The sequence below is a fragment of the Athene noctua genome, chromosome 6 (genome assembly GCF_965140245.1).
Source record: "Athene noctua chromosome 6, bAthNoc1.hap1.1, whole genome shotgun sequence".
Lineage (NCBI taxonomy): Eukaryota > Metazoa > Chordata > Aves > Strigiformes > Strigidae > Athene > Athene noctua.
In genome coordinates, this window is record NC_134042.1 from 10,415,898 (window position 1) to 10,428,420 (window position 12,523).

Consider the following 12,523-nt stretch of genomic DNA (forward strand, 5'->3'; position numbering starts at 1 on the left):
GATTTTTGGAGATGGACTTTGGAGGTGTCTCAGTGCCCTGACTATTTCTAGGCTGGTGTCTAAGAGAGGAGCAACTCCTTCCTTACTCTTTGGAAAGACTGGGAAGCATGCAGGTGCCTGTCTGCTCTCATATTCTTACCGTGAGCCCCTTGATTTCCTCCTGGCACTAGTCCCTGGCCCAATTTATGCCCTGCTTGGCCAAACTCCTTGGAATCCTGCTGTTCCTGTGCTTCCAGCACCTTGGCCCCCAGTAGGAGCAGAGCATGGCTGTGGCCATAGGCCAGCTGGACGCCTGCTCCCAGCTCCTCCCCGACGCTCGCCGGAGGTGCCAAGCCAGCACGAGCAGACACGAGGGGCACTACACCGGCACCTGGAGCTGCCGAAGGCCTGGGTGCCGCGCAGGGGTGGCACTCAGAGCTATTGCGGAGGTACTGCGGGTCTGTAGGTACCAGGTCAGCTCTGCCACGGCAGATGAATCAGCAGCTTGTGTCTCTGGAAGCGGGATGGCCTGAGCGGTCACATCACCTGAGGAACACCGGTGATGGAAACCCCAGGGCCATCGGCGCGTTTCCAGCAGCGACTGGCGGTACGGTTCTTCCTCAGCTCTGAGAAGAGAGTCAGGACAGTCAGAAGCTTCAATCTTTGTCCTTCACAAGGTGTAGGAAAACAAGCATGAGAAAGAGTGGCTTCAGGGTTTCCTCACTCAAAACAGGGATACACCAATGCAATAGCACCGTATAACGAATGCTACGGTGGGGAGCTGTTGCTATGGTGAGGAAAATAATATTTAAGCACCAACTGTTTATAAATATAAAATCCCTACAAAGTTTTCTAAAATTACATTAAGGGGGCTAGGGCTGTCAAGATATTGTAAAAGACTTGAGAAATACCGGTATTTTTGGACACCCAAGATCTGGGTACTCCTAAAACAGCAAACACAAGTCCAAAATGCTAAACATCAAAAGTGACGACTCTGCTGTTGTGCTTCCCAAGATTTAATAGCAACCTCACAGCCCTGAACTCGCTGTCGCAGCCTGGCAGGCCTCTGAGAGCGGAGGCGAGACCAGCGTTCCCAGGGATTTATTTTTCTCTCGACACAATCACAGCACAGGGATCTGGGCTCTGCTGTTTTCCCGTAGCCCGCTCGCTGCCGAGCAAAGTTGATCCGAGCTGCTGCTGAGCACGCTGGTACCGTGACCCTGCAGTTACACTTTGCTAATCCTAGAGTCAGAGGTGAAGATTTGGAAATCCCTGAGTTGGGGAGGCAGCTCCTTGCAGAGGACAGGAGGTTGTCAGGAGCCATGTGCTGCTCACATGAATGTAAGAGGAAAACTGCTGTGATTTTTTATAATGCCCAGGCAGCACCAAACATGCACAAAGTAAAACAAGGACATAAAAAATGAATATCCATCGTAGTGTCTCATAAGCAGGCTCTCGTTGGGAGCTGCCATTTCAGCGGTGGTGCGGTCAAAGTGCTAAAGATGCAGCTTGGTTGGGCAAACATTCAAAGTTGCCAAAAGTAAATGTCCGACCCGCTTCGAGGGGCTGCAGAGACGCAGAAACTGGGAGGAACGTGACCGTCAGACCACAGCCACCTCAACAGCCCTGACACTCTCCCATGTTTTCTGGCTCTGCCCCATCCCACCGTCCCAGGGGGTCAGGGTGGCACCTTCCCACCTCAACTTGTCATTGTGGCACCACCGAGGATGGTTTTGGCCCCTGCCCGTGGCGCTGAGCCCTGGCCTTGGCAGCCCAGGGAGGATTTCTGGTGCTGAAGAACTAGTCCCCACGACAAATTTTTAATTTTTTTTAATGAGCAAAGGCCACCGGAAAATGCACAAATAAATGCACACCGCCATCGCTACCAAACCCGCCAGGGAGTAGGGTGGGGAGCTGCTTGCACCCCAGAACTGGGGTGTGGGGAGGCTGGGAGCCGCGGGGGTCCCCTCTGCCCTGCACCCAGCCCCTCTTTGCGGGGTGTGGCTGGGAACAAGGGACCCCCGTGCCCCCTTCCAACAACCCAGCCTGGGAGGGGACACGTCTCCTCGGGGGGGTGGCGGGGGGGAGCCCACTGGGGCCTCGCCCGTGACAGAAGAGGGGCTCTGTCCCGCTCCGGCCGCGCCGCCTTGGGGATGGAAAAAAAACAAGGGAAAAAACCAACCAACCAACCAAACAAAAAAACAACCGAGAGGAAAAAAAAAAAAAAAACGAGAAAAAAAAGGAAACGGAGAGTTTCCTGCTCGGCAGACCGGGGAGCCGGGCGGCCGGGCCGGGGCGAGGCGGGCAGCGCGGGGCGGGGGCAGCGCGGCGGCTCTGCGCGGCTCTGCGCGGCTCTGCGCGGCTCTGCGCGGCTCTGCGCGGCTCTGCGCGGCTCTGCGCGGCTCTGCGCGGCTCTGCGCGGCTCTGCGCGCTGCCGGGCGCCCCGGGGGGGAGGGAAGGAGGGAGGGAGGGGAGAACGGGTGCAGCCCCCCCGCCCCCTGCCCGCCCTCCGAGCGGCGCGGCGCGGCGCGGAGGGGCGTGGAGAGGCGGCCCGGCGCGGCGCTGCCCGCGTGGGCAGGGCGGGCAGGGCAGGCTGCCGGCAGGGATGAGCCCCCGCGGCGCGGCCCGCTGAGCTCCGCCGCCAGCCGTGCCCCCCCCCCGGGCCGGGCCCCGCGTCCCCCGCCCCAGGAGCCGCGGCGGGGCCCGCCGGGGATGCGGGGGGGACCCCGCCGCGGCGCTCCGCCAGGTAAGGGGCGCTGCGAGGGGGAAGGGGGGCTCCGGGGGGGTGCCCGGGGGCTCTCCCGTAACCCTTTCAGCGCCACCAACTTTCCAGGGCAGCGAGACGTCGGCGGGAGGGACTTTTCCCCGCTGGTCCCCAGCGCCGGCTGCGGCGGGACCCCCGCCCCGGGCTGCCTCAGCGGGGGGGGGGGGGGGGGGGAGAGCAGTCCCGGCTCCGAGACCCGCGGGGGGAACGAGCTGCGGCGAAACTTGGGGCTGCTGCTGGGTGAGGAGCTGCCGCCTGGAACAAGTAAGTCCCCGGTGGCACGGGGGAGGCGGGGGGGGCAGATGCCCTGCCCGGTCGTGCGAGCCGCGCCAGCCGGCGGAGCACATGCCCCCCCCCGCCCGGCATTTGCTGTCGGACCCCAAAGTGGGCTGATAAACCTGCCGTGAGGACGCGGGCTGGCGAGGAGACCTCGCAGAGCGGGGTTGGAGCGCGCCATGGCATGGAGCAGTCCTGCAGGAAAGCTGTGAGGTTCAAGGTTCGGGCTCTTGACGCGGCCGTCGGCTGGGTACGTTGCAGAAGGAGGGTTTGGAGGTGGTGAATGAGCGCCTTCATCCCAAAAGAGCCATCCAACTCCTGCCAGGGGAGCGCTCCGGGAGGGAGGGAGCCAGCATGCACAAACAGGCTGGTGGATGGCTCAAGGGAAGGTGGAGAGCGCAAAAAAATTGTATCGGGTTTACCCGAGCGTTCGCATCCTCGGGAAGAGACAGATGCAGTTCAGCAGATGAGGGATAAATAGGCACAGGTGGATGCTGCGATAAGAAAACTCTGGGACTGGCTGGGGTTGGCATTACTTGGTAGTGATTAATTAACTCAAAACGTGTATGCTGAGTGCGGTAGGGAAAAACCAAAATCCCTGTTGAGAGCTCTGTGATGGTTTAAGTGCTGGTCAAAGTGGGCAGTTATCTCCTGGTGGCAAAGGGTCTCCTGGTCCCTCTGAAACGTGGAGGGGCTGGGCAGAGGTAGGGGAGCAGGGGACATGCCAGGAGTGGCTTTGAGCACTGGGGTCCTGTGCCTTATCGTGAGAAAAGTGCCCCAGGAGGTGATGCACGGGAGAGCAGAGCGGGTCCGGGTCTGAGGGCACGAAGCCCCTCCGCTCGGCGTACAGCGCGGGGCTCACCCGGGGAAGGAGGTGGGCGTGAGTCCCCCGCTGGCATTCGGAGCTGTGTAGGGAAGCTCTCGGGCTGCACGGCTGAAGAGGAGGCGAGGCTGAAGGCTCGCTCCACTCCCTCAGGATCTCATGTTGGTGGGCCTTGCTGGGGGGCGAAGGCTTGGGGACAGAGACCAGCCCTGCTCACGCGCCTGTACCCAAAATCAGGTAGCGCCTGTGGTGAGGGGAAAGGGGGGCTGCTTGCTGCTCCTTTTCTCAGGGGTCCCCCCTTCCCTTGGGGAGCGGTGGGGTGCAGTCTGCCTGCACCCAGGGTGGGTGGGCCACGGGTGTGCTCAGCGTCTGCCTGGCTTCACAGAGCCACCAGCATGACTAAGCCGCTGCGACCGAGTGGGATGCTTGTCGTTAAACCCCCCGTCAGGAGCCCATCTTCCCCGTCTCAGTGGCCACAACATGTTGTTTTACAAGATAAACTCTTTGCTCGGTGGGAGGATGCCGGGAAGCGGCAGGGCTGGTGCCGGTGGGTCCCTGGCTGAGAGTTGTTTTGCAGCCTGACGACTTAATTTCCGTGCCTGGGTGGCGAGGTGGAGGGGAGTGGGGCCGCAGGAGCCAGGCTGGCTGGGCTGGGAGGCACCACGGGGCGCTGGCTGCAGCTTCACCCCCCCACCCCGACCAGCCCTCCAGCAAGCTGCTCTGCCCGGGGCACGGCACCCAGGGGCGTTTCTCGCCGGGCAGGGGACAGGTGAGCGGCTGCCGAAGTTGGTGCTGCAAACTCTGTGGGTGACTGTGCACACGTGGGTCTCCCTCCCGGGGGGACAAGGCACGTCCTGGGATGCGTCCCCCGGCACGCGTGCTGCAGCGATGCCTTCCAAGTGCTGCAGTCGCACTTGTGTCAGGAGAGGGGGTTTGCTTTACAAGTCCTGGCGTGGGCTTTGCCTTGCGTGGGGTGTGCCTGTGTGCCCCTCAGTGCCGGCATGAGCGAGCCCAAGTATGCAGGCAGGCAGGCAGCCCTGCCTGGTCCCTGCACTCATCCACCCGTCTTCCTGGCACCGAGACCCTGGCACCTCTCGGGCGTTTGCTGCTCACAGTTGTGTTTTCCAGCTGGTCCCAAAGTCCTGAGTCACTCTGCCGTTTCCATGGAAACAGCCTTGCTGGCGGGAATCGGTTTTGGGGGTAGAGGGTGCCGGTAGCTGGGCCAGCACCAGGCAGGCCCTGGGGAAGGGCTCAGGGGGAACAGGCGCTTCTTCAGCCCATCGTCCTGGCACCAGGGCTTGTGCCAGGGCTGGAGCGGGCACCCGCGTTGCACAGACCCTCGCACCTCCCTTTTCCTTTCCTCCTCGCCATAGGGAAGCGCAGAGGGATTTCCCTGGCAGTGGCGAGGGAGCCCAGGATGAGCTCAGCCAGGCTGAGGGCACAACTTCTGGGGAGCTCTCGAGAGAGTGGGACAGCCTGGAAGGCAGCCAAAAGGAGCAGGGTTTTTTTTTTGACTGCCCTGTGAGAGAGCCTGGGAAACAGCAACGACAGTACCAGTTACTGCAAGGTCTCCTGCCTGAAGCTGCTGTCACACCCGAGTTGCCCAAACACCTCTGGGGAGTAGCAAGGGAACCCGCAAGGAAGGCTTGGGGCAGGACGCAGGGCAGCCGTGTGCCTGGAGGTGCAGTGGGAGCCCCACGCGACTTGAGAGTGCCACGGTGCCGTGAGGCACTGCCCCGCATAACACCTGGCTGCTTTTGGAGGGGAGAAGACGTGCGAGTGGCACCGATCCTTGCAGCAGCCCCACCGAGTCCAGCCTGCCTGACAGAGCCTGCCTGCTGCGTGGCTCTAAAAGCAGGTCATTCCCATCAAACCTGGGAAGACCATTCCCGAAATGGGAGTCCACAGCTCAGCATCTCCTCCCGGGCCTCTGCTGCGCTGCGGCTGGCCGGCCGTGCTCGCTGCTCCCAGTGCCGGTGACTCATGGATGCCATTCAGCTTAATTCATCACCTCCGATCTCCTCAGCACTCCTGGGCTGGCTTGCTGGCTTCTTGCCTGCTTGTCTTCCCCGGAGCGGTGCTGGGAGTCAGGGGAGGTGGAGGAGGAGGAGGAGGAAGACAGGTGATTATGCACCCGCTGCTGTTTGCGGGTGTGTGGGGTGGGGGATGCTGCGCTGCCTGTGCCCATCCTCTACCTTCCTCTGGGCTCGAGGCTGCGGGAAGTGAGGCAGGGGAGAGGAGAGGCTCAGCACCTTCCTCTTCCCGCAGACAATGCTCCCGTCCCTGTGTCAGGCACTGGCCAGCCCCCTGCAGCGCTCGGAGACGGTTGTTGGATGCCGCACATCCCTCGTGGACAGCCCGGTCCTGATGCGACTGCAGGCAGCCGGACAGAGATGCGGGCATGGCTGTGGAGTGAAGGCTGTGAGCAGAAGGGGGTTAGGGTTGGGGAAGAGGCAGTGGTGACCCCAACACAACACAAAAAGAGCCCACGTGCCTTCTCAAGGGCCCCTTGCAGTGCCAGCAGCGCCGGGGGGCTGGAAGGTATGAGTGACTTACCCTCGCTCCATCTCGCAGCTCCAGCTGCCTGGAGGGACCTACCAGACTCAGCTCCCACCCTTGGGCTGCATTTGCTCATCGTCTTTGGTGGAGCTGAGCTGGAGACAGAGCAGGGGGAGATTTCGGCCAGGAACACTTTATAATATGGAAACATTTGGGAGGCCAGCATTTCGGCTGCCTCCCATGGTCACAGTATTCCTGCCGTCTAGGGCTGAGTAGCCAAAAGAGTACATGCTTCACGCAGGACGCACACACAGCCCCCCATGGGCATGGCCCTTGCTCCAGCTGCTGCTCTGGGCTGCTGGCCCCCGTCCCGGTGCCTGAAGAGAAGCCAGTCCATTTAAGAAGGTCCCTCAGGGCAGGGATGGGAGAGCAGGCAGCTATCCTGCTGCACCTGTGTGTAGGAGATGTCCTACTCCAGCGTGGTGGCTGCAGCCACTGCTCGGCCAGCCTGCTCGGAGCCGCATGGAGCTGCGCACAGCCCCTCCTCGGCAGGTATGGCACACCAGCCTGGCCGTGTCCGACAGACGAGCAAGCGGGAGCATAAGTGGAAGCGATCCTCAGCCGTGCCGGCAGCTCCCGGGTGCCACGTGCTTGTGCTGTCCCAGGAGCCCCCTGAGAGCCCCCAGCTGCCTCTCGAGCCCAGGACTGGGCTGAGCGGTTCCCGCAGCCCCTCGGGGACAGGCAGCGATGGGAGGAGGTGGGAGAGCTGGCCGGGGGCTGAGAGGAGGCTCTGTCTGGCTCTAAAGGCCACAGATGAGACAGCAGGGGGGGAAGCTTTCTCCCAAAACCTGCCCCTCCCTGGCTGCAGCTCAGCAGGCAGGCACGGCACACGCAAAGGGTGACAAGGGGCAGCCGAGGCTGAAGCTGAGCTGTAGTTTCCCACCTGATCTGCCAAGGAGGTGAATCGACGCCCCGTTTCTTCCCCTCGGCAGCTCAGTGCATTGCGAAGGGGAGCAGGCTGGGGTGGGTGGAGAACCTGAAATGCTCGCAGGCAGGGATCGGGACCAAGGAGGCACCTGGGCTCTGGTTGCTTTTTGCAGGGGAACCAGCAGTGGGCTTCTGCCACATCCCAGGACAATCTAAGTTGCATTTGCTCCAGCATCCATCAGCAGCGCAGCAAGGAGTAGAAGTTGAGGCTGTGTGCAGGATGCAGTGTGTCTGGCTATCACTAGAGAGCAGGAAAGTGTTCCCACTGCAGCTTCCACCTAGGCAGCATACGGGAGCCACCTGCGCCAGGAGATACTAGCAGGGACCCTCCTGTCCTGCCCTGACTTAGCAGACCTGGAAAAACACTTGATCCAAGGGCTAGAATATCCCATGTGAACACTGGCGCCAGGTCTCTCCCCTGCAAGGTGGGTAACCCCAAACCAGAAGCAGCAATAGCCAAGCATCTGTGACTTTGGTCACCCGACCACATGCTGCATCCCTGGCAGGCAGCAGCCCAGGAGAAAGCATCCCTTCTTGCCCAGGAGAAAGCAACCCGTATTCATAGCATTGTTACGGGTCTCAAGCACGGCTCTTGGTGCGCAGACACGGTGATGGCTGGTTGGGGGTCGCCTGCAGCAGCTGTGCCAGAGCCGTGGGCTGGGGTCCTGCTCTATACCCCTGCTCCCGGAGAGGTCTCTGGAGCTGGCAGCTCCTGCAGCCTCCTGCCTGCACCGAGCAGCTGAGGCAACTGGTAAATAAAAAAAAAAAAAAATAAAGGAAGGAGATTTTTGACTCACCTGCAGGTCTGGGCAACCTTCCTGGTGCCACTTGCTGGATGACAGAGTCTCTTTGGGGAATGGGGCCTGTTGAGGAGATGGGAACAATATACGGTGCCAGCTGCCATTGGCTCTGCAGAGAGAGTCGCACCAGGAGCATTGCACCATCCCAAGCCCATCGAGGATTTCAGGGTGCCCTGGGCTTGAACAGGCCCATCAGCCTCCCTCAGGGACCTCAGCCACAGCGGCAGCAGCAGCTGTGACGGTCCCACCCGCAGTGGCCGAGCAGGGGACCAGGAGCTCCCCACCAGCTTGGGGCCAGCTCGGTGCTCTGCCTGGGGATACACAGAGAGCGTGAGGGGAGTGGGGAAGAAGCAGTGGTGTTGGTGACACTCTGGGAAGAAAAAGTTCTGCTGAGTGGGGAGCGGAGATATTTGGGTCTGTCCCCTTGGTTTGCCTGAGGAGGGTGGGCAGGTGGCTGCAGAGGTGAATGTACCATGCCAGGGATGGACAGACATGAAAGGAGGATGGGGATGGGAAGGTGGGTGCAGGGGAGCTTCAAAGCTGTTGCTAATACAGAGGTGTTTCCCCTGGGCAGGGATTTTTGCTTGTTTGGAGTTTCTGAGATGAATCTACTATCTGCTGCCCTGGCCTTGGGGAGCGACAGCATGTGGATGTGAAGCCCTGTGCTCTGGAGTGCAGCAGAGCACTCTGTGCATGTTGCTTGGTTAGCAAACCGGGGAGATGCAGCAGCCCCACCACAGTTCGATCCCGTGCCAGCAATGGGGCAGCTCCCCAGGCATGGTGGGGGTGCCCCTCACCTAGCCATCCCTGAGCGCCCTATCCAGGCATCCCGCTCAGCTTCCCCTGCCCTTGCCCACGTGCGGGCTGCAGCAAGGTGGGGGTTAGCACCTCTGAAGTTGCCCTGTGCAACTACAGTCCCTGAATCCCAGACCTGTGCAGGACGTGGCCAGCACCACGATCTCACAGCTGGGGGCACACCGGGCTGCCAGCCAGGACACGGCTCTGGCTGCCACTCGTCCCCAGAGGCTGACAGACTGAGCTGGCCTAGCTGAAGGACCTCTAAGAAAAGAGGTTTGCAGCTCCAGGAGAGCCATCGCCCCTCTCCCAAGCAGGAGGTTGTTGGCCTGGATGGGCCTTGTCCTGCCAGCTGGACAGAAAGGATGGATACAAGCTTCTCCAGGCAGTGCTTGGCACCATCCCCTGCCCGTTCCCTGCCGTGGACCCTGCACTGGGCATGGGCTGGTGATGGGGTGACAGGTGACTCACAGGGCAGCCGGGGAGGAGTGTTTGCAGCAGCAGGATGGAGGCACATAGCCGGTGTGTCCACCGGGCTCTGACATCCCCTTGCCTGGGCCACAGGGCATGGGGTGAGCCCTGGGGCACAGGATTTGTGTACACCCCCAGCCTGGAAGGAGGCAGCCCCTGGGCTGAAGTCCTGGCTGGAAGTGTCCCTCCAGGCTTGCCACCCTCTGCCTGGTCTTCCTCTCCTCCTGCAAATGGGGGCTCTGCAGTGCATGATGGGGGGGTCCACGTGGGTATGGCTGATATACATGCACTAGGAGGGTGTCTGTCGGTTCCCCCAGCAGTAGGATACTTGTGTCCTCCTTGGCAGTCCTTCCACAACCCATGACTTCTCCGTTGCATTGCAGACACCGAGACGACCTGTGAAGAAGCTCCATGAAGGTGACCAGCCATGCAATGTTCCTGGAAGGCTGTCCTCCTACTAGCCTTGGCATCCATTGCGATCCAGTACACAGCAATCCGGACCTTCACTGCCAAGTCCTTCCACAGCTGCCCCATCCCCAACCCTGTGAACTGCAGCCTGAGCCAGGACACCGATGCGGCCGACAGGCTGTGCGACGAGAGCCCCACTTTCTCGTATAACCTCTCCAGGAAGACGCATGTCCTCATCCTCGCCACCACCCGCAGCGGCTCCTCGTTTGTCGGGCAGCTGTTTAACCAGCACTTCGATGTCTTCTATTTATTTGAGCCCCTCTACCACGTCCAGTACACCCTGATCCCAAAGCTGACCCAGAGCAAGAGTACGACAGACAGGCGGGTCATGCTGGGGGCCAGCCGAGACCTGCTGAGGAGCCTGTATGACTGTGACCTCTACTTCTTGGAGAACTACATCAAACCCCAGCCTGTCAACCACACCACCGACCGCCTCTTCCGCAGGGGAGCCAGCAAGGCCCTGTGCTCACCGCCTGTCTGCGAGTCCCTGGGAGCCGTCGATCTCCACCTGGAGGAGGGAGACTGTGTGAAGAAGTGTGGGACCTTAAACCTGACGCTGGCCACTGAGTCCTGCCGAGAACACGGGCATGTGGCCATCAAAACCGTGCGAGTGCCCGAGGTCAGCGACCTCCGGGCGCTGGTGGAGGACCCGCGGCTGAACTTGAAGGTCATCCAGCTGGTGAGGGACCCCCGGGGGATCCTGGCATCCCGGAGCGAGACCTTCCGGGATACCTACCGGCTGTGGAGGATCTGGGATGGCACTGGCAGGAAGCCGTACAACCTGGATGTCACCCAGCTCACCACGGTGTGCGAGGACTTCTGGAACTCCGTGTCCACCGGCCTCAACCGGCCGCCGTGGCTCAAGGGCAAGTACATGCTAGTGCGGTACGAAGACCTGGCCAGGAACCCCATGAAAAAGACCGAGGAGATCTACGATTTCCTGGGCATCCCCATGGACAGCAACGTCGAGCGCTGGATACAGAACAACACCCGAGGAGACAGGTCCTCCTCCAAACACAAGTACGGGACGGTGCGCAACTCGGCGGCGACGGCGGAGAAGTGGCGGTTCCGGCTGTCCTACGAGATCGTGGCGTTCACCCAGCACGCCTGCCAGCAGGTGCTGGCGCAGCTCGGCTACAAAACCGCTGGCTCTGAGGAGGAGCTGAAGAACCTCTCCATCAGCCTGGTAGAGGAGAGAGACTTCCTGCCCTTCTCCTAAGGCAGCCCCAGGGGGGCCCAGTTTTGATACGGACTGTTTCTAACTGTTGCCTTATTTTATTTTCTTTCGGTTTCTTTCCCCCCCTCTTTATCTCTCGTCTTTTTCTCTCCAAAATTTGCACTAAACCTTGAGCGGGAATCTCAACAGCTGAGTCCAGGGGAAGCAATTGCTGTCCCTCACTACGTTTCGGACACAAGAGGAGTCGGGTCTCTCCAAGCAAGAGCTAGAACTGTGGATGGGTAACAATGTTTACAAAACACACAAAATGTATAAAGCAACCTTCAAGCTTTCCAAACAGAAGGGTACCTGGGGTACTGTACTTTTGCACTGTTTACTTTTACAATGTAAGAGGTAATTATAAATATAATTTATGAATGGTGTCATCCCCTCCAGAATAACTCCCTTTGCCCCCGATGAGCAGGTTAGACTGGAAGCTGAACATGGAACAACCTCCTTGTTTTTGATCTCGGTGCGACATGTCTGTCTGTTTAAGTCCTGTTATTGGGCTGAGCAGTTGGTCAGCTGCTCGTACGTGGTTGTTTGGTAACACCTGTGATATTTCTTTGTGCCAAAAACCCATAAAAGAAAAAAAAAAAAAAGGGAAAAAAGGTGATTGGGTGGTTTGGTAAAAGCCCAACACATTTAATGCTTTATTTCTGTGTTTTCTGTAAATAAAAGTGCAATAAAACTGACCTGGGGGTGAAGTTCAACTGAAAGACCTCAGCGACTAAGCTGGGGTGGCTGCACAGGTGACAGGCAGAGAGCAGCGTCTTCTGGTCTGCCTGGCTCCTTTGAGGCTGAGAGCGGGTGGGGGCAAGCTGGGAGGTGGGGGAGCAGACCCCACAGCCCCCAGGGCTGCAGTGGACTGCAGCCACCCCCTTGGGCATGTGCATGTTTGCATCTGAAGTGTGTCAAAATGCAAGTAGTTAAGCCAAAAGTGAGAACCTGTGGTTATTTACAGACCTGAGGGCTTGTTGGCCTGTGTGGGGGCACGGGACTTGCCAAAGCGCCTGGCTGAGAGTGCTTGTGGTGGCCCCTTGTTGCCACCCTCCCCCCCCCCCCGCCACGTCTGATGCCGTCGACGCCAGCGTTGGCGTGGCCTGCCCTGCAGGACCAGAGAAAAGTGTTGGAGTTCAGGTCATAAAACTGCCAGAATGAAAATGAGCGAACAAGACGACCGTCCTGGCAATGTGTGAGTTTTCCTTTGCTGGCTGCCCGCTGCCACGCAGGGCCTGCGGGCTGAGCAGTGCCGCAAGCAGCTGGATGGGAGCAACACTGCGCCAGGAGCCTGACGCCAGACATCGCTGGTGTTTGAGCCCTGCCTGCTGGAACAGCCCACCAGCTCCTCCGACCAGCTGGGACAGGGTCCTCCAGACAGCCCAGCCCTCGGAGGTACATCCCGCAGATGGGAAGCCACCGTGGCCAGGCCCCAGGGGCCAGAG

At 60.3% G+C, this 12,523-nt stretch overlaps 1 protein-coding gene across 3 annotated transcripts; it reads left to right on the forward strand.

The window, feature by feature from the left end:
- The first annotated feature begins 2,610 nt into the window (after window positions 1-2,610).
- On the forward strand, window positions 2,611-11,764 carry CHST1 (carbohydrate sulfotransferase 1). 3 transcript variants are annotated; one of them, XM_074909107.1, is made up of 2 exons: window positions 2,611-2,725; window positions 9,778-11,764. In XM_074909107.1, exon 2 carries the CDS (start codon window positions 9,822-9,824, stop codon window positions 11,079-11,081), a length of 1,260 nt encoding a protein of 419 aa, XP_074765208.1. In that variant the 5' UTR covers window positions 2,611-2,725; window positions 9,778-9,821; the 3' UTR covers window positions 11,082-11,764. The 3 variants fall into 3 exon arrangements, with proteins under 3 accessions (XP_074765208.1, XP_074765210.1, XP_074765209.1); XM_074909109.1 differs by lacking the exon at window positions 2,611-2,725 and adding an exon at window positions 2,955-3,007; XM_074909108.1 differs by lacking the exon at window positions 2,611-2,725 and adding an exon at window positions 3,160-3,269.
- The last annotated feature ends 759 nt before the right edge of the window (window positions 11,765-12,523 follow it).